Genomic DNA, 25,520 nt, shown 5'->3' with positions numbered 1-25,520 from the left:
ATCTGCCCACTTCATTATGCTGGCATGCATATTTTTCAGTTACATTGTTTAAAAATGTAATCATTTAAATTTCCTTCAGAACCTTTCATGTTAGCATTGCAATGAATCATAAAAAGTATTATTTTCCCAAGCTGTAATTTAAATGTGTGTGCGTGTGCGTGTGCGTGTGCGTGTGCGTGTGCGTGTGCGTGTGCGTGTGCGTGTGCGTGCGTGTGCGTGCGTGTGCGTGTATGCAGGTTCCCCTCTGACGGGATGAAGATGCCATTTGATTCCATTCAAAAAGGGGAAACTAACCAGGCAAAGAGTAAGATGCATTTTGCTTCTACTTACTTCTGCTCTTATTTAACATTTACTACACACACACACACACACACACACACACACACACACACACTTGCCAAACATATACACAAACACTCCACCAATGATTGTTGTCTCCGAACACATTTTTCCAAACATATTTATACACACAACACACTTACAAACACACTTTTGTGTGTCTCTGTTGCAGCTAAAGTGGTTCACAGCCCGGATAGGCAGGAGAGTGTGTGTGTGAGCCTCAGCAAACCTGTCCGTGACAGAGTCTCTCTCATCCAGCAGATCACCACTCCCAGACCTGTAAGAACTGTGTGTGTGTGTGCGTGTGTGTGTGTTTGTGCACGCATGTTTGATCATAAACACATGGGAAACTGTTAAAAGAAAAACATAGCTTGTGTAATTTCTCCTGACTCCTGTAAACTGACCTCAATCTTGCTTCTCCATAATTTGAGACAAAGAAGTAATGTGTCTCTAAATGATCCCAGTGTTTTTGTCTGTCTCTCTTCTGGCTTGGCTTCCCTCTCAGCCTCTATTTCATTCTGATTGAGTGACTGGAGCTCAATGGGGGACAAATAAGGTTTGAAATAAACTAGATCTGCAGCAGTAAAACCCTGCAGGAGAGCTGCACCACAGCCTTTCTGCCCACTTGGCCACTCAGAAACTTTGTGTGTGTGTGTGTGTGTGTGTGTGTGTGTGTGTGTATATGTCTTCCCTGGTTGTGTGTATGTGTCTCCCCAGCGACCCAAGCAGAAGAAGGTGACCCTGCTGACCCCCTCTCTGCCTGAGGTGGCCCCTCTGAACATCACAAGGCCGGGGGAAGATGGGGGGTGTGTGGACGATGGAGGGGTGCATGTGTTCGCCCCGCCTGTGGACGATGACGATGACGTGTTCACTGTTCGTTCATCAGTTTCACATTCACCGATACAGGAGGTGTGTTTGTGTGTGTGTGGGGGGGCGTGTGCGTGTGTGTGTGCGTGAGTTAATTGGCTTTAAAACTCTAATTGTCTCGTTGTGAGTTTGTTTATAGTTTCTCTGGTCTGGCATTGTGACAATCAGTATGTATGTAATGTGTGTGTGTGTGTGTGTGTGTGTGTACGTGGGTGTTTTTAGGTCGTGTGTGCTGAAGTATCCCGTCCCATCTCTCTGCCTACCACTAAAGCCAGTAAACAACGGGTGAGACATCGAGGAAACATACACATACTCTCTCTCGAACACACACACACACACACACACACACACACACACACACACACACATACACAAAACTTACAGATGCATCTGTGCTTTGTCAGAAATATCAAAAACAGTCACACTTAACTAAATCAAGCAAGTGCTTTTTTTTTTTTTTTTATCCTCCTTGTCTGTGTGTCTATGTGTGTGCCCGCATGCTCAGAAGCTTCATCCAGACCCAATGCTACGCCTGAACAGGATAATTGGCTTTGGAGGCAAAACCATGAAGAATGTGAGTATGTACACATACATCATGTTTTTAGTTCCATATGAAATTCCTCATGTTATCGGTTCGGCAGCAAAAACCACAACCATAGCAACCAAACCTCTCACTGACGCATGGAAGTATTCTTAACCAACAACTTAGCCTTCATCAGTGTTTCATTGAATAAGGCCTAAGCACCTCCAGAAGGCTCCCAGACCCACCCCACTCCATACTCACGATGGGTTAGGACACATGTCAATACCAGGGACAACAACAGATACACCTCAAGATACACCTAGTGGAGATTTCACATGCATTTCTCAGTTCTTGAACAATGCACTGCCTAATTATCTAAACATCAACCTCATTATACTATATGTATATATACTGTATATATATAGGTGGGGGGTTAGCATTTTATAAGCGTCCATATAAGCTTGGATGGGAGGTAACCAAGTTCAGGCGACAGATACATATAATTTAAAAATACCCTCCGTCACAGCTCTCTCTCTCTCTCACATATAAACACTTAGATGCCTAATTGACAGTGCAGGGATTCCATAGATGCAGACAGCAGCGGTGAAGGGTCCTGGTAACCATCTCTCGGTCCTCCATATTGCCATGACAACACTGCCTGCCAGCGCCTGTGCATATACTTACCCTTCATTGAGTGGCATCCAACTTAATTTCATATAGATAGAGAGAGTGTGTGTGTGTGTGCGTGTTGGGGTGTGTGTTGGTGTGTGTGTTGGTGTATGAGTTTGTAAGTGTTTGTGTGTGTGTGGGAGGGGGGGTTAAGTGTGTGAGTTTGTTTGTGTTAGTTTGTAAATGGGTGAGTTTATAAGTCTGTTTGTCATGTGTGTCCCCACTGCCTGCCACTCCATGCGGTGTCCTGACTCCTGATTCTATTTCTCCAGCATAATGAGTGTTGAAGTATATGATTCGGCCCTGTTGACCCCTGAAGCTGATTGGTGCTGGATGAGTCAGAGCCTGGTTGGTTGGTGGGGCCGCCATCGATGGGGTGCGCACATTGCCATGGCGACACCCCAATCCTGATTATCGGCAAGCTGTGTATCCTGGATTTCTTGTAGTGTCCTTGCTTGCCCACTGAAACTCTGGGCAGTTACAGCTGTCAGTGCCATGTGTGTTATGTGGGAATACTATTATAATGATAATATTGGGAAATACTATTTATTTATTAGTTTTTTTCCGTTTTTCTTTCTTTTTTTTCATGGGTACGCACCAAGGGACCGTACCTGAATCCTCCAGAGAATGGGGGTCACCAGTGTGGTTTGAGTTTGGTGTTCAAGCTATCCAATCTAAAACCTGGAGCGCTATTTATGACCGCTGATGAATCCAAACTGCGGGGACCCAGGTTCAATTCCGGCCCGCTGTTGTTTCCCGATCCTCTCCCCACCTCTTCACTGCTCCTCACATCCTATCCAAAATACTTCACTGTCCTATCCAAATAAAAAGGCCCCAAAAAAAATAAGTAATACAATTTTTTTTTAAATAGTTACTAGGCGACCGCTATGTGGCAGCTCATGTTTGAGTGTATGCATTTATGCTCTGCAGTCAAATCTGAAAATTCATCTTGCATGGCCGCCTGGTTTGCAAAACTACCATTTTCCCAGCAGCTCGCCTCCTTAATGGCAGAGCCATGACCAAATACACAAAAAGACTAAGAAAAAACTAAAATTGTTTTTCTCCATTACTTTGTGTCGTTGCTATGCGACATTGGTAAACAAAAGATAAATGTTCCTTATGTGTTTATGACCTAAACGAACCATGGTTCACAACAAAATGATGTAATGTGAAATGAAATCAGCCAGGGCCGGGGGTTATAATTGCACTCAGGTTTGGACCAGCAAAAGGGACCTTCTTGGAAAGTTCTCTTTTTTTCTGTACCCTAAAACTAAGTTCCTCTCCTTCTCTGTTTAATTAGATTCTGTTCATGTGCTTTAATATGCATCTTATCTTCACCACAGCTCTCTCTTTTTCCCCTGCCCTCTCTGTGTCCCTCTCTCTCCTCTCTCGCCCTCTTGTGCGCTCTCTCTCTCTCTCTGGGCTCTCTATCACTCTCTCTTTCTCTCTCTCTTGCGCTCTCTCCCTCTCTCTTGCGCTCTCTATCACTCTCTCTTTCTCTCTCTCTTGCGCTCTCTATCCTTCTCTCTTTCTCTTTTGCCCGCTCTCTCTCCTCTAATTTCCTCTTGACCCTTTTCTGTTTTCCTCTCTTTGTTGTCATTTACACGTCTCCCTCCCTCTGTCATTCTCCTGTGCAGGTTGTGTGGAATAAGCTGTGTGATGAGGTCATCTATCCCTGCCACGCTGTCATTATCGCCATGAAGATCTGCTCCGGGAAGCAGCGCTTTTTCATTGGTCACACAGATAAGGTGTGTGTGTGTGTGTGTGTGTGTGTGTGTGTGTGTGTGTGTGTGTGTGTGTGTGTGCGCGCTCGTATGTGAGTGAACACCTGTCTTAGAAACCAAACTCACAACAGAACCACTGAGAGTAACTGTGTGTTTATGTTTATGTGTGTGTGTGTGTGTGTGTGTGTGTGTGTGTGTGTGTGTGTGTGTGTGTGTGTGTGTGTGTGTGTTTGTTAGGTCTCTGCTCTGGCGTTGAATGGCAGCTGCTCTGTCCTGGCGTCAGCACAGGCAGACACACACACACTGCTGCGTCTGTGGAACTATGAGACAGGCCAGTGTCAGGCCCTGGTCAACACACACGCACACTCCCTCAGCATCCTCAGGTAACGCACACACAAACACACTCACACACACATTCACGCACGCACACACAAACACACTCACACACATATTCACACACGCACACTCCCTCAGCATCCTCAGGTAACGCACACACAAACACACTCACACACACATTCACGCACGCACACACAAACACACTCACACACATATTCACACACGCACACTCCCTCAGCATCCTCAGGTAACACACACACACACACACACAAGCAGATCCTCTATTTTACATAAATACACACACACACAAGCCAATCCTTTTTCTCACAAAAACCCAAGCCATTACCAGAGAGGAACTGAGAGAAACACTGAGAGATTGTGGTATGTTTGAAATACACATTTTCTGGTAAAACCTCCATCCTCTTAGATACACAGATTACAGACAACAACACAGACACAACTACACTCTCCTGATTGAACTCCTCCTTGAGACCATGCACACATGGACACGTGCATGCACACACGCAACACGCACGCACGCACGCACGCACACACACACACACACACTCACTGTGTCCTCTTACACCTTTTCCCAGCTTCTCCTACAGTGGAAGGGTCTTGTGTGGAGTGGGGAAGGACAGCCAGAGTAAAACTGTAAGTGTGGGTGTGTGTGTTTGTTTTTGTTTGTGTTTATGTATATGTGCATTGGATTATGTGAGAGGAGTACGTTTTTGTGTGTGTGTGTGTATGTATATACATACCGTATTTTCCGGACTATAAGGCGCACTTTAAAGCCTTTAATTTTTTCAGAAAATATAATCCGGATCGCCTTATATATGGATTCTTGGTTGTGCTTACTGACCTCGAAGCGATTTTGTGTGGTACACGAAAATGTTGTAGTATGACCTTGGTAAAGACCTACAATACTCTGCAACATTTTGAGTTATTGTGAAAACGCTAACGTTTTATTTAGCGGTATCAGACTGTTTTAAAAGATCGAAAATAGACCATTCATTGACAGTGCGCTTTATAGTCCAGTGCGTCCTATAGTGCGGAAAATACGGTATATATGGTATGTGTGAATATTACTTCTTATTAACATAATAAAAAGGCATGATCGTGTGTCTTTGTGCGTGTGTGTGTGTGTGTGTGTGTGTGATGCATGCGTATTCATGTTTTGCATGTTTTGTTGCGTGTGTGTGTGTGTGTGTGTTTTAGATGCTTGTGGTGTGGAATACAGAGAGTGTAGCCAAGAAGGGAGTGGTGTGTGTCTTGGCAAAAGCACACACAGACGTGGACATCAGAGCTCTTCAGATCACCTGCTGTGATGAGACACGGTAAACACACTCCAAATCTCCACTCTCAAAACGCATTTCAGTGCATTTGCATGTCTCTCCCTCTCCCACCTGTGTGTTTCTGTGTTTCTCTCATTTTGCACATCTGTGCATCAGTGTTTCCGTTGTCCGGTAATTACCGGACTTTGTCCGAAAAAAAAATGAAATGACCGAAAATATTACATCTCACCGGTCAAAATGTCTGATTGGAATTTCTTAAAAATCCCGTCCCTCAAACACAATCTGAATTTGACAACAATCCTAATATTTAGGCCTATAAAGCAAACGTGCACTGCCCTTATTATGTTTTAAAGCAGTCATTCTCAAAGTGTGGTTCGCCAGTGCCCCATAATGGTCCGCGACGGCCAAAAGCGAATTATTGCGACATTTCTAACATACAACTCAGAACGAAGAGAACACATCCAGTTGCCTAATCTATTAACAAGGTCATGGATTGGTGGCTTAAGACAGGGACTATGAAAAGAAAATTAAATGAGAAAGCCTCTGACATGCACAGACAAGGAGAAGGTGCAACAACGAGGTGTTTCAGCCTTATTATGCTGCCGCGGAGCTGAATTCAAACAGCGTTTTTTTCTCCCGCTGCGGAGACAACAAGATGATAACTATATTCTGTGTTGTGTGACGTTGGATAATAACAGCTCTTAATTCCGAAATGATGTCTACTAGGATGCATGTATTAATTCCAGTGGGCTAGCCTTCTGTTGGTAGTAGTACTGAATTACTGTGGTCGGTATATGCACATCGTTGTGTTTTGTGATACATTGGCCTGTCTGAGTGTGTGATGGGAGTATGAGGCTGTGAACGAACTATAGTTTGTAACATAACCAAGTCAAGCATGGAGCAGGGTTCCAGATGCTTTGCCTTGCGTATTGTCATATCTATAACCACCCTACCGGTAGCCTATACGTAAAAAAAGGAGAGCCCACCGGTGAAATTCATGTGTCGCTAACAATTGTCTGGCGCCAGGTCTGTGTAGGCATGTTGTTCCAGGGATTTTCTATTTAGTTAGATGGTCCGCGAGTTTTTTTTTTTATTGGCTAAGTGGTCCTTGGTCTGAAAACGTTTGAGAAACACAACAGGCTATTCTGACGTTTGAAAGTTATTAAACAACACGTATGCTGCATTTTAAATAGCAAACCGTCGGTTGCAAACAAGGAGCGAAATGAGTGAGAATGATCAAACATGGCCAAGCAGACAAGCCTTAAAAGCTTTTTTCAGAGGCTAAACGCAACTGATGAGGGTAACCGTCTGACGGGGATGAACCTGTAATACCTGCAGTGTTGCGTCTGACTCTGAACGCGATTCATTTCATTCTACTGTCTATGCCCGTGCGTGAGAGCGTAGAGGCCGAGAGCGGTATTGCAGACAGAGATTTTGAAAAACGCGCATCAGACATTTATGTTTTTTTTCCCATTGTAAACTTAGGCAAATAAACGTGTTGCATTCTAAACGACCTGATTGTGTAATTATTTAAGCTACGCATGCCATCAGTTTTCTTCAATAGGCTAATTTAGAAGCAGAAATAGATCTTTGTCCGGCTTATCATTAAAATGTCCGGAAAATGAAAACTCTGCCGGTCATTTTGACCGGCAACATTTTCCTCTAGCGGAACCTCTGCTGTGCATCTGCCTACCTGGGTCTGTCTCCCTTATTGCTTAGCTCTGTGTGTGTGTGTGTGTGTGGGTCTGTTTGTGTGTGTGCATGTGTGCCCGCGTTTGTATGTATTTGTGCGTTTGTGCCTCTGTGTGTATGTGTGCACATGTGAAAGTGTAATTGTATTTGTGTGTGTGTAATTGTATTTGTGTGTGTGTGTATGTGCCCGTGTGTGTGTGTGTGTGTGTGTGTGTGTGTGTGTGTGTGTGTTTAGGATGGTGTCGTGTGGGATTGGAAACGTGCGTCTGTGGAGGTTGAGGGGCGGGTCCCTGCGCTCCTGTCCACTGAACCTGGATCAGTTCCACAGCCTGGAGTTCACCGACCTCGCTCTGCTGCACTCACACTCCGCCGACGCAAGTGAAGAACACACACTGTGAGTTTACACACACACACACTCACACACACACACACACACACACACACACACACCTACCCACACACACACATACCACTGACGTGTTTGAGAAACACAAACATGCTCCCACTCACACACCACTGAATCTGAATCAGTTCCACAACCTGGCACTTCAGCACCCGCACACTGCAGACATCTCTGAAGAACACACACTGTGTCACAGTTTCTCTCTCTCTCTCTCACACACACACTCACAGACTCACACACACACACTGCCAACACGTCTGAAGAACACAGAGTGAGTTTCTCACACACACACACACACACACACACACACACTGGCAACACAAACACACACACACTGTAATAGTAATTCATTTTATACCATATATTGGAGACCCAGTCTTAGATATGGTCAGTCATGAATCAGGTTTTAATCTTGAACAACGGTGGCCACCATTGTGAGTCAGGGCCTGAGTTCTACTCACTTGAGCTTCGCCTAAAACATAACTGCTTATCCATTGAAGGATTGCTGTTAAATGCTCTCTGAGAACAGGGGGTGTCACCCTCTATATTCATTAGGTCTTGGAGACAAGTTTGTGAGCTTTGCTGACACTTTTTTACACACTTTCAATACAATCCCTTAGGATAATCTCTCTTCTCTAACCAGAAATGATTACATTCTAACTTAAGTCCAAATAAAAGTAACAATTACAACTAGGTATAAGATGCATTCATTTATTGACTATGGCATATCCTCATTAACTATAAATCTGGTTCCTTCAACTGAAGACGCCTCTGAAGAACACACACTGTGAGCCTCTCTCTCACACACACATACAAACACCACTGATGAATCTAAACAACACTGTGTAAGGCACACCACACACACACACACACACACACACACACACACACACACACACATACAAACTCACTCATACATACACACTGAAATCTGATGCATCTAACTCACACACACGCACACACACTCTCAGTTCACACGAACACTGAACATGAGTGTCATACATGCTCAACAGCTGCTGAACTCCACATGCTCTAAATATCATGCCTTCACAGAGGCTGACATCCGCAGGCTAGCTGTGCTTCTAAATCAGCTCTCACAAGGTCAGTTTCTCTACGGAGCGGTTACATCCACCTGTGTTGTGTTGAGCTTTCTATGTCTTGCTCTCTTATTGGTGGTTAGGCTTAGATGTTGCCATCTGATTGGTGGGCTGTGTTTGTATTCCTCGCTCCGATTGGTAGGTTTGTGAGCAGTAAGAGTGGTCACATCTTGGAGGTGGACTACGCTGCCGTGACGATAAAGAATGTCAGGAGAGTCCTCCCCACTCAGCCAAGCCACGCCCAGCGTAGAGAGAAGCAGACCTTCAGCACAGGTTCGTCTTATATTAATAATTAAGACCTTTGTCAGGTTTTTAATGGCACACAAGACACCCTGGAACACACATGTGCATATATAGAGGCGACACAGGACACACACACACACACACACCCACACACACCCACACACACACAAGCAAGCAGGCCTGAGGTTGCGGTGAATTTGTTTTCTGCATTTTCCCATCCTGGAATGACCTTCCTCAATGACCCCCCATGAGCAGTGGGCAGCTAGTAACGCCCCGGGACCAGGTGAAGTGAACTGTCCATCTTTGGATAGGGATGGACATGTGTTCTGTTATTTTGCATGTTTTTTCTGTTGGGGTTCTTAGTGGAGGAAACCCCTTGTGAACACGGGAGAACACACAGAAAGGCCTGGTAGATAGCCCCCCTGAGCACTGAAGCTCTAGGGAGGACCTGCCCCCCAGACCCAACAGTACCCATGACCTTCTTGCTGTGAGGCACCAGTGCAAGCACCTGAGCCAAAGTGCCATGTCTTGCACACACGCACACACACACACACACACAAACATACACACACACACACACACACACACAAAGACACACTCACTCCAAAACATATCATACATACACACAGTATCACTCAAAGCTACCGCAGCTACGTTCCATTCACACCTCGGCATTCCGGAACATTCCAAGCTGTGAGTCACACATCCTGCCCTTCATCATTCTATTGAAACCCAGTGAAGTGCTTCCCCCTTCTGCATCATTAGTCTAACTGCCTTTAGCATACATCCAGGGTGGGAGACAACAGGTGTATGTAATAACTGCTGTTGTGTGTGTGTGTGTGTGTGTGTGTGTGTGTGTGTGTGTGTGTGTGTGTGTGTGTGTGTGTGTGTGTGTGTGTGTGTGTGTGTGTGTGTGTGTGTGTGTGTGTGTGTGTGTGTGTGTGTGTGTGTGTGTGTGTGTGTGTGTTGTATTGTATTCCCCCTTCTGCATCATAACTCTAACTGCCTTTAGCATAAGTTTAGGGTAGGAGAGAACGGTGTGTAATAACTCTCACCCTAACTCTCATAGTGGAGCTTCCCACTAATCAATGATGCATGAAAGTGAGGGGGGAGCTGCAAGTTAGTATTAAGTTTTGCCTTCAGTCTGTGCGTGCGTGTGTGTGTGTGTGTGTGTGCGTTTGTGTCTCTATTGATCTGTGCACTGTTTATGTCAGTATAACTGCATTTATTTTGGATGTTGAGAATATGTCTGTGTGTGGAGTGGAGATGTATATCGAGTGTGAAGGTTTTTCAGAGCATGTTCATGATGTGTGTCTGTGTGTGTGTGTGTGTGTGTGTGTGTGTGTGTGTGTGTGTGTAAAGGTCAAGGTATTGCGGTGAACAGCATCAGTGTGTGTGAGGGGTTCTGTGCCACTGGATCTGAGGACGGCTTCATGAGGCTCTGGCCTCTTGACTTCAGTGCAGTCTTCCTGGAGGCAGGTGAGCTGTCAATTAAGGAGGAACACACACACACACACACACACACACACACACACGAAAGAGCTCTCGCCCCTTCCCCGGGTCAGACTGTCTGATGGCCCTGGGCCTCATGATTCCAGGGTGACACCCATCCGAGGCAACAGCTATAGAGTCATCTTTTCGAGAAGCAGTAACCAGGAGTGTTTTCTCTGATGGACTGGCCTACACAGTTACTGTGGTGGAGTGTGTGCTCTGACTACTGGCTCTTTGGCATTGCGGTCAGGATGCACAGGTTTGTTACCCCATTACTGGGCAATTTTCAGGTTGGGCAACTGCTGTCTCCTTCTCTCTCGTTCTCTCTCTCTCTCTCTTTTTCTTTCTTTTTTTCTTTCTCTCTCTCTCTCTCTCTCTTTTTCTTTCTTTCTCTCTCTCTCTCTCTCTCAACTGCTAGTTACCGCCTTTCAATCCAGTCTGATTTCTGGAATCATATTTGTTCTATGAGTAGGTCCCCCCCAGGTAGTCACACCTGTTCATGCACCTGCCAGGCAACTCTCAACTGCCCCAAGGTGTTACATCGCCCTGTGAGGCTGCCCACACCTTGACCTTGGGAAGGTGTTGCAATAGCCCGTAGACTCCTCGCACCAGTGTGGAAACGTACGGGGGATGAACCCGCTCTGGAACTAGAATGCCGGGGGCCTGCTTGGCTGTTACTGTTTCGTATGTCCAACATTCTCAGAAGCAGTGTTTACAAATGTGCACAATAAATTGCTACGTGGAACTCCAAAAGGATGGTTAACTCCAGCTTAAAATTGCTTGTAGGCTAAGGCATAACATTAACGTCAACACCTAAACGGCCTTATGAACTCCTCACAACTGTTTTTTTTGATGAAGTTGAACGTTTGAAGAATAGGATAGTTATTTGGAATAGAAATAGCTGCTGATATTGTCCATGTCAGGGTTGATTTGAAGGAAATGATAAAAAGATCACAAAGAATAATTGTGATTTTTGATTGACTGATTAGGGTTTCACTCAATTCAATCGCACGCTGGGTCACACACACCTACGCAGAAATTCTTTCTTACAGACACCAATTCAAAAGTTTTTGTAGAAGGCATGAGAATCTGTGCGAAGATGCAAGTGTGTTTATAGCCGTGTGTGTGTGTGTGTGTGTGTGTGTGTGTGTGTGTGTGTGTGTGTGTGTGTGTGTGTGTGTGTGTGTGTGTGTGTGTGTGTGTGTGTGTGTGTGTGCGCGCCTGTGGGTGGGTGTCACAGAGCATGAGGGGCCGGTGTGTCACGTGTGTATCTCTGATGACGGCCTGAAGGTTCTGGCATCCACCAGTTCCGGCAGCGTGGGCTACCTGGACGTGGCCAGCCGCGGTTACAGCACGGTGATGCGCTCGCACACACACACCGTTCTTGGCTTCAGCATCGACGGCATCCGCCGCCGCATCACTACCGCCTCCAGTGACGGCACAGTGCGTGTGTGGGATATGGACTCCATGCAGCAGGTCAGCGAAGAACACACACACACACACATGCATACAGACACACACAAACAAACACTCACACACAGACACACATACATACAGGCATACATACATACACGCAGACATACAAACACATGTACAGGCCTACAGACATCAAACATACATACGGAAAAAAACACAGATAGACAGACAAATTCTCCTGACCTCTCCTCTTTGTTTACTTCTCTCTCTCTCTCTCTCTCTCTCTTCTCTCTTTCTCTCCTCTCTCTCTCCCTCTCTCTCTAGTTGTATGACTTTGTGTCTGAGGATACTCCCTCCTCCGTGGCGTTCCACCCCAGCCTCCCCGTCTTCTGCTGTGGTTCCAGCTCTGGGCGCATCCGTGTTTTTGACATCACCACCGCCAGCATGCTAGCCCAGCACAGGTGTGTGTGTGTGTCTCTGTGTGTGTGTGTGTCTGTGTGTGTGTGTGTGTGTGTGTGTGTGTGTGTGTGTGTGTGTGGGGGGGGGGGGAGTGTAAATGTGTGTGTGTGTGTGTCTCTGGGTGTTTATGTGTCTCTCTGTGTGTGTGTGTGTGTGTGTGTGTGTGTGCATGTCTGACTGTCTGTGTTTGTGTGTGTATGTGCATGACAGGAAGCACACGGAGACTGTGGTGGGCTGTGTGTTTTCCCCTGATGGGGAGTGTTTGTTCAGTGGCGGTGCCGACGGCTCTTTGGCCCTCTACAACTCCGGCCACCAGGAGCTCCCGGCCATCCGGGTGCTGGGTGAGTGGGATGGCACACAGAAGGCATGGGAATACACTGAGCAACAACGGAAATGTACTGGGAATGTTGTGGGAATGTAGTGGGACAGTGTGGGAATGTAGTACTCGAGTTAGAGAACTGAGTCTGGGAGTGGAAGGCAAGATTGGTGGGGTGAATAGACACGTGGGTTTCTATGTGAAATGCTGTGAAATATTTTCAAATGTTTTGGATTTAACATGGGTTGTGTGCTTTGAAATAATACTTTCACATCAGTGTGGGGGGATGAAATTATTGGTTTAGACACATGGAGATTGATTTAAGGCAACGTTAAGCTTCTTCGTTGGTGGCCCTTTATTGTATTTCTTTGTATCTAAATCAGGATGTTGGTTTGTTGCTAGGTAACGTGTTGGCACGGGGCATAGAGCGCGCCCCTGATGCGCTGGTTGTCAGCGGAGACAACTCTCGGCTAGCCTTCATTGGCCCCACAGAGCACACAGTCACAATAATGGATGCACGCTCACTTGATGAGGTGCGTGTGTAAGGGACTTAAAGATATAAAAATGTCAATTTCTGTACTTTTTGCATTCTGTAATAGCATGTCCATGTGTGTGTGCATTTGGTTATGTGTGTGTGTGTTTCTCTGTGAGTGTGTGTGTGTGTGTGTGTGTGTGTGTGTGTGTGTGTGTGTGTGTGTGTGTGTGTGTGTGTGTGTGTGTGTGTGTGTGTGTGTGTGTGTATATCCCAGGTCCTGCGTGTGGATGTCAGCATACTGGACTTGGACAGCCCCAAACTGGACTCTGCTCTTAAAGTCTGCTTCTCCCCTTCCAAACCTGGACACCTGCTCATCTCTACCTCTGCAAACAAGATCCTCTACGCTCACATGCACAGTGGAAAACTGCAGAAAGAGGTGTGTGTGTGTGTGTCTGTGTGTGTGTGTGTGTGTGTGTGTGTGTGTGTGTGTGTGTGTGTGTGTGTGTGTGTGAGAGAGAGAGAGATTGTAATTGAAAGTGCACACTGAACGTAACTAAAGAGATCTCTTTATAAATTAGTCATGTCTAAAAGGAAACTTTGGGGTTCAACCTGGGCCCTATTTTTAGATATTTTTTGGTCCAAATCTTTCCTTGGGTCAAAAACTCGAAGCTTGTCTTCGAATGAAGGAATCAGTGTTTTACCTTTTGATTGTTCTGGTCTCTTAAGGAGCAGCCATTAAGTGCCTGTAGTTAATTGGCTTACTGTGTGGTGCTTGAGTGGCCACTCGGGAGGAGATTGCCTCCCTTCGGTAATCAACTCCAGGCTTTGAGTGGGCTGCTGCAGGGAGTCCTGGGGTCCTGGGGCTTTAGCGCTGTAATCCCGTATGTTTTTGCCGCTTGTACAAAATTTGGACTCAAAAAGATCTGAAAAATATGGCCCATGTTGAAAAAGTCATGAACTTTCCCTGGAAAAAGCATTTGCGGCAGTTGTTTCCAGCTGTGTGTGTGTGCGTGTGCGCGTGTGTTTGTTTCTGTGTGGAGGAGGATTTGTGGGGAACTTGTGGCATCCTGCTGGGCTAAATTGGCTTTTAAGCATGTAGGATGAAGGTGGAAAATATCTAGTTAAGACAGGCCAATCATAGACTCAGTTTTTCATTAACTCCAATTTCTTTAAGTGCCCCCACTTCTGCAACATGTTTGTAAATGTGTCTAATTCAAACCAAACATGTTACTTGTGTGCTGTGTGTGTGTGTGTGTTTATGCGTCTTTGTGAGACTGTGTGTGTGTGTGTGTGTGTGTGTGTGTGCGTGTGTGTGTGTGTGTGTGTGTGTGTGTGGGTGTGTGTGGTTTTTTTTCATTAAGGTGTGCAATGTTCATAAGAAGTGCTGCTGGTCACTAGCCGTCAGTGAGGATAGCCGGTACCTGCTAACAGCTGGATGTAACACGCTTAAGGTGTGGGACTACAACATGAGCCTCGACATCAACTCTCAGGTAAACCTCACACACACACTCACTCACACAAACACACTTACTCAAACTCACTCACACACACTCACTCGCACTCACACTCACACACACTCTCACACTTTCTAACACTCACTTACTCACACTTGTGACATAACGTGATTAATCTTACATAAATGCATTAAGTGTGTGTGTGTGTGTGTGTGTGTGTGTGTGTGTGTGTGTGTGTGTGTGTGTGTGTGTGTGTGTGTGTGTGTGTGTGTGTGTGTGTGTGTGTGTGTGTGTGTGTGTGTGTGTGTGTGTGTGTGTGTGTGTGTGTGTGTGTGCGCGCGCGTGCGCCAGGTGTTCATTGGCCACTCTGAGCCCATCAAACAGGTGAGCTTTACACCAGATCAGATGGGTGTGGTCTCTGTGGGCGACGCCCTCTTCTTCTGGGACTTCCTGGCACACCCTCAAGAAGCAATGCTTCGGTAGGAATCCAACACACACACACACACACTTATGCACACATACATACATTAGTGCTGTAGCGATGCGTCGATGATGTTGACGCGTCGATTTCGAAATTACGTCGACGCCATGTTTTTACGTTGACGCTTCGCCACATACACGTGGTTGACCCAAACAGAAACAAACATTGCGCAAGGACTGAGAGAGCAGAAACCCAGGGAATTGCTTGGCGCCATTAGTTGACATTGGCGATCTAACATAGTGAATCATGATGCATACTATAAGCTGGCCAACACCATGAGTTAGCTCTCTGTGCCGTTTGTTCGTGCTTGGTTGCCGTGTTCTACAGCCGTAAGTTAACGTTAACTTAACTGACACACTAGTAGCTAGCTAACGTTAACTACTAGCAACAAAGCACGAACAAACTGCACGGAGAGGATAGTTAGCTAGCACCACCGAAGTGCGCAGAGCTCAAGCTACACAACACACTAAACAAACGTTAAATGAATGTACCCAACGTTACTTATTGTCCCCTTCACGAGAGACAATGGCGTGCGTTTCTATCTCCATTCTCAAACGCACCCCATTGTCTCTCGTATTTAACGTTTGTTCAGTGTGTTGTGTAGCTTGAGCTCTGTGCACTTCAGTGGTGCTAGCTAACTATCTTCTCAGCTCTCCGTGCAGTTTGTTCGTGCTTGGTTGCTAGTAGTTAACTTTAGCTAGATACTAGCGGCTAGACAGCTGTGTCAGTTTAGTTAACGTTAACTTACGGCTGCAGAACACGGCAACCAAGCACGAACAAACGGCACAGAGAGCTAACTCATGCTGTGGTCATTTACGAGTCAATCACATAACATTAGACTAACGTTGGCCAGCTTATAGTATGTATCATGATTCACTACGTTAGATCGCCAATGTCAACTAATGGCACCAAGCAATGTCCAGGCCAGGGCTGCACATAAGATGGTGCGCAGTGCTCATGAATGAATTAATGTTTTTATGAGCACTGAAAACATTTAAATTCATGAGCACCACATCCAAGTGTGATAGGGCTCATTTGAGTACCAAACATTTTGACTGTGCCTCTAGATAAACATGAAATGAATTGTTGGACTTTTGCTGTGCAAAACGGTGCTCAATAAAGTATATTATTAAGATTTTTTTTGGTATTTATTTGAGATACATTATGGTTTTAATCGAGCAACAGAAAAATAATCGTTAGACTAATCGTCCAATTAGTGGTTAGATAAGTTGACTAATCGATAAAATAATCGCCAGATTAATCGTTTAGAAAATAATCGTTTACCCTCAGCCCTAACATACATACTTAAGAACAAACACTGCAGTAGACAATTGCAAAGATGTAGTGGTATATTGATATAATGAAAACTTTTTCTCCTTTCTCTCTCTCTCTCTCTCACTTTCACCCTCACCCTCATCCATAGGTCTCCTGCCATCCTGGTGTCTCCTCCCAAAGCAGGTATACTTATCAGACTTCACAGTTGAATCATTTTCTAAACCTGTGATTATTACAGAAGAATTTCCCTTAATGAAGTTTACATTTTGATTGGTTCAGGCCCGTCAGGTGACTCGGGGGCATTGACCAATGGAATGCTGCAGTCCAATGGGATGCCTCGAGGCCCAGCCCCCCTTCCCTCATTGGGCATGAGCTCCATTGAGAGGCCGGCACATGATGGTTAGTGTCCTCTCGGGAGAGGGGCCTCTGTCATTCAAATCTTCTTGGAATGTGTCCTGCCCATTTAAAATAAGGATTAAAAATAGTGTGTGTGTGTGTGTGTGTGTGTGTGTGTGTGTGTGTGTGTGTGTGTGTGTGTGTGTGTGTGTGTGTGTGTGTGTGTGTGTGTGTGTGTGTGTGTCTACCTGTGTTTGTGTACCTGTTTGTGTATAGCTCTCGAAGTCTTGTCTCTGAATGAGGATGCTGATCTACCACGCAGCCCCTCCCCTTTACCAGCTCCCAGCCCTGCCCCCAAACACGCTTCCTTCCTTAGAGTCACTCAGAGGTCAGGGGGTGGAGCATCTCCAGAGCAGCCAGCCAATCAGAACAGGGAAGAGCACCTTGGGAACTCCTCAAAGGCGGAGCGTCCTGACTGCTACAAACACTTCACGCCTCGTTATAACACCTCTACCTCAGAACAGGTACCGTCCCTCCATCCAATTTCATTCCTCCACCAGTTCAGTCTTTCTTTTTACCTGGTCGGTTTTATAAGATGTTGCCCAGAACTCTGTGTTTCTTCCACAGAGTGCTGTGGCCCCTCCCACTGGAGAGGAGGGCCTGAGACTGAAAGCTGTGATTGGCTATAATGGTAATGGGCGTGGCAATATGGTATGGAACCCAGACACAGGTGAGTGATGTCTGTACTTGAGTTAAGTTTTGTGAATTGTTGCGTTGCGTTATGTTATGTCAGTCCTTCCAGGGTTGTTGTGATTTTTGCAGCCAAAACTAACTGAATTTGCTGCGGGAATTCTCAAAATGTTTTAATTACAGTTGTGGTGATTTTGAGTTTGAGTTATTTGTGGAAATATTGCAGTAATAAGCTTGGAATTGTTGGACATCCTTGAATTTGTGAAAATGCGATTCCTTAGTCCTCAAGGGACTGTTAGGTGTGTGGGTGATTTGGAGGGGGAGAGGAGAGGGATGGTTCCCTGTTTGTGTTTTTGTCCTTGTGTTTGTCTTTACTTCTGCCAGTGTTTGTCCTGATTGTGTTGTGTGTTGGTAGATTCTCGTTCTGTGTATGTGTGTGTGTATGTCTGATATACAGCGGGTAAAATAAGTATTGAACACGTCACCATTTTTCTCAGTAAATATTTTTCCAAAGGTGGTATTGACATGAAATTTTCACCAGATGTTTGTAACAACCCAGGTAATCCAAACATACAAAGAAAACCAAAACAAATTAGTTCAGAAATTAAGTTATGTCTAATAATATGAAATGACACAGGAAAAAAGTATTGAACACGCTTACTGATATTTATTGAATACTTTGTACAAAAGCCTTTGAAAGCTTCAAGACGCTTCCTGTATGGAGAAACTACTTGTATGCATTGCTAAGATGTGAGTTTGACCCATTCTTCAACACAAAAAGGCTTCAATTCTTGAAAGTTCCCTGGGCCTCTTCTATGAACTCTGATCTTCAGTTCTTTCCATAGATTTTCAATTGGATTCAAGTCAGGTGATTGGTTTGGCCATTCTAGCAGCTTTATTTTCTTTCTCTAAAACCAATTGAGAGTTTCCTTGGCTGTTCATTGTCTTGCTGAAATGTCCACCCTCGTTTCATCTTCATCATCCTGGTAGATGGCAGCAGATTTTAATTAAGAATGTCTTGATACATTTTTTCCATCCATCCTTGCTTCAATTGTGTGACATTTGCCAGTACCATATGCTGAAAAGCAGTCCCACACCATGATGTTCCCACCTTCAAACTTCACTGTTGGGGTGATGTGCAGTGCCATGTCTCCTACAAACATGGTGTGCATTATGTCATCCAAAGAGTTCAATTTTGCTCTCATCTGACCAGACCATATTCTCCCAGTATTTCACAGGCTTGTCCAAATTTCGTGCTGCGAACTTTAAACGAGCTTCAACATGCTTTTTCTTCAGCAATGGAGTCTTATGTGGAGAGCGTGCATACAGGCCATGGGGGTTGAGTGCATTACTTATTGTTTTCTTTTAAAGAACTGTACCTGCAAATTCCAGGTCTTACTGAAGCTCTCCACGAGTGGTCCTTGGCTCTTTGACAACTCTTCTGATAATTCTTTTCACTCCTCTGTCAGAAATCTTGCGAGGAGCACCTGGTCGTGGCCAGTTTATGGTGAAATGATGTTCTTTCCACTTCCAGATTATGGCCCGAAACAGTGCTCACTGGACTATTCAGAAGTTTAGAAATGCATCTGTAACCAATGCCATGAGTATGTCTTGCAACAATAAGGTTGCAAAGGTCTTGAGAGAGCTCTTTGCTTTTACCAATCATGAGTTGCTTCTTGTGTGACACCTTGGTAATGAGACACCTTTTTATAGGCCAGCAGTTGGGATATTAATTTGCACTGACTAGGGGCCAGATTGCCTTCTAATTACTGAAAGATTCCAGCTGTTTTTTTGGCTTTCCATGCCTTTTTGCACCTCCCTTTCTTCATGTGTTCAATACTTTTTTTCTGTGTTATTTCACAGTAATACACATTACTTAATTTCTGAATGTATTTGTTTTTTTTCTTTGTATGTATTGATTACTTGGGTTGTTACCAACATGTGGTGACAATTTCATGACAATAGCACCTTTGGAAAAATGTTAACTGAGAAAAATGGCGACGTGTTCAATACTTATTTCACCCGCTGTAGGTCTGTTTTCATACACCTGCGGCTGTGTGTGGGTTTATGTCTGTTTGTGTACACCTGCGGCTGTGTGTGTGTCATAAGTCTGTTTGTGTACACCTGCGGCTGTGTGTGTGTGTGTTGTAGGTCTGTTTGTGTACACCTGCGGCTGTGTGTGTGTTGTGGAGAACCTGCACACGGGCTCTCAGAGGCACTGGCTCGGACACTCGGAGGAGATCTCCACCCTCGCCATTTCCCATGATGCACAGGTACAACACTGACACTGACATCACACTTGACACATGACTACCTCTTTAGGGGATATTAGACCGTGTAGTGGAACAGGAACATTAGATGAACACCACATTGGATTGTGGTTGGGCTGTGAATGTGGCAGACTTTAATTCAGTGTTTTTTGTTGTTGTTGTTGTTGTTGTTATTGAAGTCACCATTGAGCTTTGTGGGAGGCAACTGTTACCACGATTTTGGGAAGTTGTTAAGTGTGTGGGGTTATGACATTGAAAACGTGCAGATTTGTATTTTTGTTTGATTACGTTTGTGCAAAGTGTAACAGGTGTAACAGTGCTTTGAAGTTCTTTGTTGTGATTGGTTGATCAGTTAGTGGCATCAGCATCTGGGAGCTGCACCTCAACAAAGAGCCTCATCTGCATATGGAATGCCCTGGATGGTTCCCGTAGAAACAGTATGTCGTTTCACAAGGGCGCCGTGCAGAGTATGGCCTTCTCCAGGGATGACCGCTACTTCCTGTCTGTAGGTCAGTGTGTGATGTCACATCCTGTTAAACCCCCTGAAGGTTTCAGATGTTATTCTGACGTTCATTGCAATGATGGCCCATGCAATGATTTGACACTAAAATCATTCCAGTCACAACTTATTGCTGAGCTCATATCCTGTTCTGATGTGATATCCTTCTCTGTTTAAGACTTTATCATGTTGAAAACTATGATGTATATAGCTCTGGCTACGAGTATTTTTAGAAGGAACTTGGAAATAAGCTCAGTGTTGTCTTGAATGTGTCATATATGTGCTTCCAGTGATCGTATCCTGTCATGACATTACATCCTGTTTTGGATGCAGGTGACTTCAGTGAGCAGGAGGTGGCGCTGTGGAGCGGGAGCTGCTTTGAGCTGCTGTGTCACGTGACGGCGCCGTGGGCCCTCCACGAGGCCCGCTTCAGCCCCACCACTGACGGCCTGCTCGCCTGCACAGGAGATTCTGGAATTCTCTTTTGCAGCATACACACACATGGTGTGCAGACAGAACTCCAGGTACGTCTACACACACACGCATGCACGCGCAGACACATGGGCTCCTACACACAAACACACATACGCTCACATTCACATATACCCGCATACATAGGTACACATGTATTATTACAAACACATGCAAACATACACTCTTTCTCATTTTCTGTCTCACACACATTGTTTGGTCAAGGCTTTCGGGTTATTAAAAAGTGACATTATAGTGTTTTGAAAATGTATTATATCTGAACACCTGGTGCCATAAATCACGCACCACCTCTCCTGATCTGAACACACTCCTGTTTTGAACACACTCCTGATCTGAACACACACTCCTGATCTGCACACAACACAGGTGCAGAGTGTGTGTGTGCCTCTTCTGATCTGAACACACTCTCCTGGTCTAAACATACTCTCCTGATCTGCACACAGGTGCAGAGTGTGTGTGTGCCTCTTCTGATCTGAACACACTCTCCTGGTCTAAACATACTCTCCTGATCTGCACACAGGTGCAGAGTGTGTGTGTGCCCGATGATGTTGGCGACGCTGAGCTGACATCTCTGTGCTTCAACGCCAATGGCCTGCTCTTCACAGGCACGAGTGGAGGACAGGTGTGTGTGTGGGACTGCAGCACACACCGCTGCTTCATGAGCTGGGAAGCCGACGAGGGAGAGATAGGTCAGTCTGTGTATGTGTGTGTGTGTGTGTAGTTTGTCCCTTTATATGTGTGTGTAGTATGTCTCTTTATATGTGTGTGTGAGTGTGTGTGTAGTATGTCTCTTTATGTGTGTGTTTCTGTGTGTGTATGTGTGTGTGTGTAGGTGTGTGTGTAGGTGTGTGTGTAGATGTGTGTAGTATGTCTCTTTAAGGGTTGCAAGGTGTATTGATACTACAAAAGGTACCGCAGTACCCTAACGTTAACATTTTTGGGATATTTTTAGTATGGATACTTCATTAATAGCGTGCAATCAGAACGCACTCGCTGTTCCCCTCCCTGTAGGCTGCCTGCATGCATTGGCTGCGTAGGCGGGGCTGCTAGCTCTCACATATGTAGCAGGCAGCCGTCACTCACAGTCAGCGAGTGATTGCAGGGGAGACATGGCCGTCCTTCCTTGGCTTGTTGATAAAAAAGATGCCAGAAGTGAAATCTGGAATTATTCCGGTTCCGGATACATCGCAGAAGGTGAAGGAAAGTCCACTGACACACAGAGACCCGCCTACAAAAAAATGTTTCAGAGCGACTAAGACAAAGGGAGGCAACACGTCTAACATGGCAGCACACCTCATAGACAGCCACCCAGAACTTAACAAAGAGTTCATAGAACGACAGGTTAGCAAATGTGAATGCAAACATGAATACCCCCAATCTCACCCATATACAGCCTAACACGAGTAACCTTAGCCTAGTTTAGCAACAAGCCAACAGAATTTTGAAGATGCGTAGGACAATGATCATAATGCAGTGTGGTTAACGTAATGAAAACGCATTTTTCACACTAGTAATTTTAGCTGCCATAATATGAAAAATATGCATTTAATCTTCCATCAGTAATGGTCATGTTTATTATTTCAGAAGGCCCTTTTTTAGGGATAGGTTAGCCGAAGGTATATCGGATGGCCCTATTGCATGTAGCCTCGTTTAAGACGTTAATCTAGTTTTTAATTTGGCTGCAAGAACGTAGCCCAATTCATTGTCAAAATTAAACTTTAGAGAGGAAACGCTATACATGATTTACATGACAAAATAACCTACCATTTCACTTATGTGGCCTGTATGATGATGAGATCAGAATGAACACAAATGTGCACCAAATGAAACAGGAATTGATGTAATAGGCTTAATGCTAGTGGAGCCTGAGGGGGGATCTTGAGCTAGTTCTTTTTATTTTTAGGGTTAGGGTTAGCGGGCAAAAAAGGGACATATACAGATGTTTTATTTATTACTATTAAAGATAAATATGCTAGTATCGTATTGTATTTGTGGTAGCGTATTGTATTTGTGGTATTGTATCGAATTTGTGGTATCGAGTATCATGATATTTATGGCAGGTATTGTATCGAAGTCATAATTTTGTTATCTTGACAACCTTAGTCTCTTTATATGTGTGAGTGTGTGCATCTGTTCTTATCTCTATGCGTTTGTGGCATGTGTGAGCGTTTAAGAAATTGTTAGTATCTGTGTGTGTGTGTGTGTGTGTGTGCCTGTGCGTGCGCGTGTGTGTGTGTGTGTGTGTGTTTGTGTGTGCGAGCGCGCATTAAATTGTCAGCTTCACTGATTTGTTTTCTTTCCACACTGTAATAAGAGAACATAACATTAATTAGATGGTGTTAATTTGAGTCAGTGAAGGCGCATTGGATGGTATATGGTAATATATTGGTCTGTGTTACCAAATTAGTTAGTCAAACTCCGTAATGAACACCAGACGGAGGATATTTGATTCTGTTGATTTGAACATTTGAACGGTTACTAACTCATACAATCCCTGCTCCACTGATGGCTGGGTCGATAGTTATTCGGTGAACTCCTCAATTAAGCTGACACTTCTCCCTGCTTTTTACCCACAATCCCCCTCTTCATCCTCCTCCTCTCTCTTTTGCCTTTCGTCTCTTTTCTTCATAATCCATCGCTGATTGGCTGCTTGGCCCTCTTTCTTTGTCACAGCAGCTTTTTATAGGGTTCCTGTGAATGGTAACGATATCCTTGTAACCGGAACTACCCACAAAATGTCCGCCTTTTCCCCACCCTAATTACACCACCATGTTTTTTCCTACCCAGGTGCCTGAAAAGCCCTTAGTAGAGCCACTTCATCAAGAAGCCTTCCTCACTTTATGATACCTCCCCCCCAATCACAGTGTCATTCCCAATGGCCATTACATTGGTTGGGTATTTTTTTTCTTTCTTTTTCTTTTTTTTTTAAGGAAAATCTCCTCCGTTCTTTCTCCATATCCTTTCTTCTCCTCTCAGACTTGACAAGTCATCTAACCACCTCGCTTTGGATAAAAGTGTTTTGAAAGTAAAGAAATACAAATATAAATGTCGAAATGTCATTCCAACAGGACTTTTTTGACAGGTAAATTAAACTAGCCATTGTCTGTCAAGCAGGAACTGCATCACCGTCTTCATTGTAGTCTGGAACTGTTCTATTGGATTCAAATTCATGCAAGTGTTTAGACGTCATAAAACGAAGATCATTTTGCAAGACACAGCTACCTTAAAGTAACGCTATGCAAAAACTCAACAGGTGCGGCCAAATACTTTTAACCATATAGTGTATATCCATCTATGATTACCCATCAACAAAACCATTGATCTGGCTATTGCAAAATCCATCTGTTTAGCTTTTCATCCACTGTTGTACACACACACACACACACCTCACACACACGCCTACCTGTCTAGGCTCTCTCTCACTTAAGCTGCAAGACTTAAAGTGTTTTTTAAGTGTTCCATCTGTATACATTCGTATGAAGAGAAAAAGAATGTGTTTGTAAATAACCTTCAACAATATGTGTGTTTATGTGTCGGTCTGTCTGTCTGTCTGTCTGTCTGTCTGTCTGTCTGTCTGTCTGTCTGTCTGTCTGTCTGTCTGTCTGTCTGTCTGTCTGTCTGTCTGTAGGGGTGCTCCTGTGCTGTGGGAACAGGCTGGTGTGTGGAAGCAACAGCAGGCGTTTGAGGCTGTGGTCAGTGGCAGCCGTCCAAGCCCTTAGACCCCAGGGGACAGAGAGGTCACAGGACAGGTACCACAGACACACAAATTCCAACTCAGTGTATGCACTTACAAACACACAAACAGACACACACACAGAGACACACCCATAATGATGCACGGATATGCAACATGCACTGCCTACGTTAGGTTGCTAGCATGCTAGCCTATATAGTGGGCGATGTCGTACTGTGAGTGGTTTTCGTTTACATTTTTGCGGGCACAGAACTGCACAGTGCATTGCCTTTGCGTCTACGTGGAGCGACAGACGTGCTTATCTGTCCTACACATACTATATACTATATATATATACGATAGAACTTGATTTGAAGATGAATAGCCACTGGATCTCTGAGACGATGTAAGGTTGTTCTGGGGGATTTTAGGTTAACTGTACAACAGGCAGAAGCAGGCTTTTAGCTAGGATTTTTTGAGTGGGGGTCCATTATGTAATTGAACCTAACACGGCGAAGCCCCGGTGACCCAGCAAAACTAGGGGGGTCTGGGGGCATGCTCCCCCATAAGATTTTTTTTGAAAAGAACCTTTTAAATAGTGTCCTCTAGTGGGTTTAAGGAAGATAAATTAACAAATTTAGATGTATTATATGGCATAAACATATTGAAGACATCCGCTGAGATTTTGTTTTGGATATGTCGAAGCAGGAGCACCCTGACCTGGGAGAGAACGCTTAGGAGCAGCTATACCCTTTGCCTCCACATATTTATGTGAGGACTCCTTCTCTGCAATGACTGTGATCAAAACAAAGCAGAGAAACAGACTGTGCCTGGAGAAGAGCCTAATCACAGCAGTTGCCTCCCTTTTTTTGAAAATAACCTTTTAAATAGTGTCCTCTAGTGGGTTTTAGGAAGAGAAATTAACGAATGTAGATTTAAAATATGGCACAAAAATAAACATATTGAAGACATCTGCTGAGATACAGTACTGTGCAAAAGTTTTAG

The 25,520-nt window shown here is 44.7% G+C and overlaps 1 protein-coding gene across 1 annotated transcript in view; it reads left to right on the top strand.

The window, feature by feature from the left end:
• Positions 1-25,520, top strand: part of wdr90 (WD repeat domain 90) — a gene marked incomplete at its 5' end in the record, with an annotated part of 39,507 nt that overhangs the window by 4,096 nt on the left and 9,891 nt on the right. Inside the window, 28 exons of the mRNA XM_080834457.1 lie at positions 237-304; positions 512-618; positions 1,057-1,248; positions 1,429-1,491; positions 1,712-1,780; positions 4,036-4,146; positions 4,360-4,505; positions 5,055-5,112; positions 5,677-5,795; positions 7,681-7,839; positions 9,088-9,218; positions 10,551-10,667; positions 11,920-12,155; positions 12,420-12,556; positions 12,765-12,895; positions 13,273-13,403; positions 13,620-13,781; positions 14,707-14,835; positions 15,151-15,278; positions 16,704-16,738; positions 16,835-16,954; positions 17,168-17,415; positions 17,498-17,621; positions 19,733-19,854; positions 20,204-20,360; positions 20,684-20,874; positions 21,363-21,531; positions 24,471-24,591. Of these exons, the coding sequence (XP_080690583.1) occupies positions 237-304; positions 512-618; positions 1,057-1,248; positions 1,429-1,491; positions 1,712-1,780; positions 4,036-4,146; positions 4,360-4,505; positions 5,055-5,112; positions 5,677-5,795; positions 7,681-7,839; positions 9,088-9,218; positions 10,551-10,667; positions 11,920-12,155; positions 12,420-12,556; positions 12,765-12,895; positions 13,273-13,403; positions 13,620-13,781; positions 14,707-14,835; positions 15,151-15,278; positions 16,704-16,738; positions 16,835-16,954; positions 17,168-17,415; positions 17,498-17,621; positions 19,733-19,854; positions 20,204-20,360; positions 20,684-20,874; positions 21,363-21,531; positions 24,471-24,591 (3,681 nt within the window). The remainder of the gene's footprint in view (positions 1-236; positions 305-511; positions 619-1,056; positions 1,249-1,428; positions 1,492-1,711; positions 1,781-4,035; positions 4,147-4,359; positions 4,506-5,054; positions 5,113-5,676; positions 5,796-7,680; positions 7,840-9,087; positions 9,219-10,550; positions 10,668-11,919; positions 12,156-12,419; positions 12,557-12,764; positions 12,896-13,272; positions 13,404-13,619; positions 13,782-14,706; positions 14,836-15,150; positions 15,279-16,703; positions 16,739-16,834; positions 16,955-17,167; positions 17,416-17,497; positions 17,622-19,732; positions 19,855-20,203; positions 20,361-20,683; positions 20,875-21,362; positions 21,532-24,470; positions 24,592-25,520) is intronic.

Source organism: Sprattus sprattus (assembly GCF_963457725.1).
Source record: "Sprattus sprattus genome assembly, chromosome: 3".
In the NCBI taxonomy this organism is placed as follows: Eukaryota; Metazoa; Chordata; class Actinopteri; order Clupeiformes; family Clupeidae; genus Sprattus; species Sprattus sprattus.
Note: the sequence above shows the minus strand (reverse complement) of the source record. Positions and strands in the feature narration are given on the sequence as shown.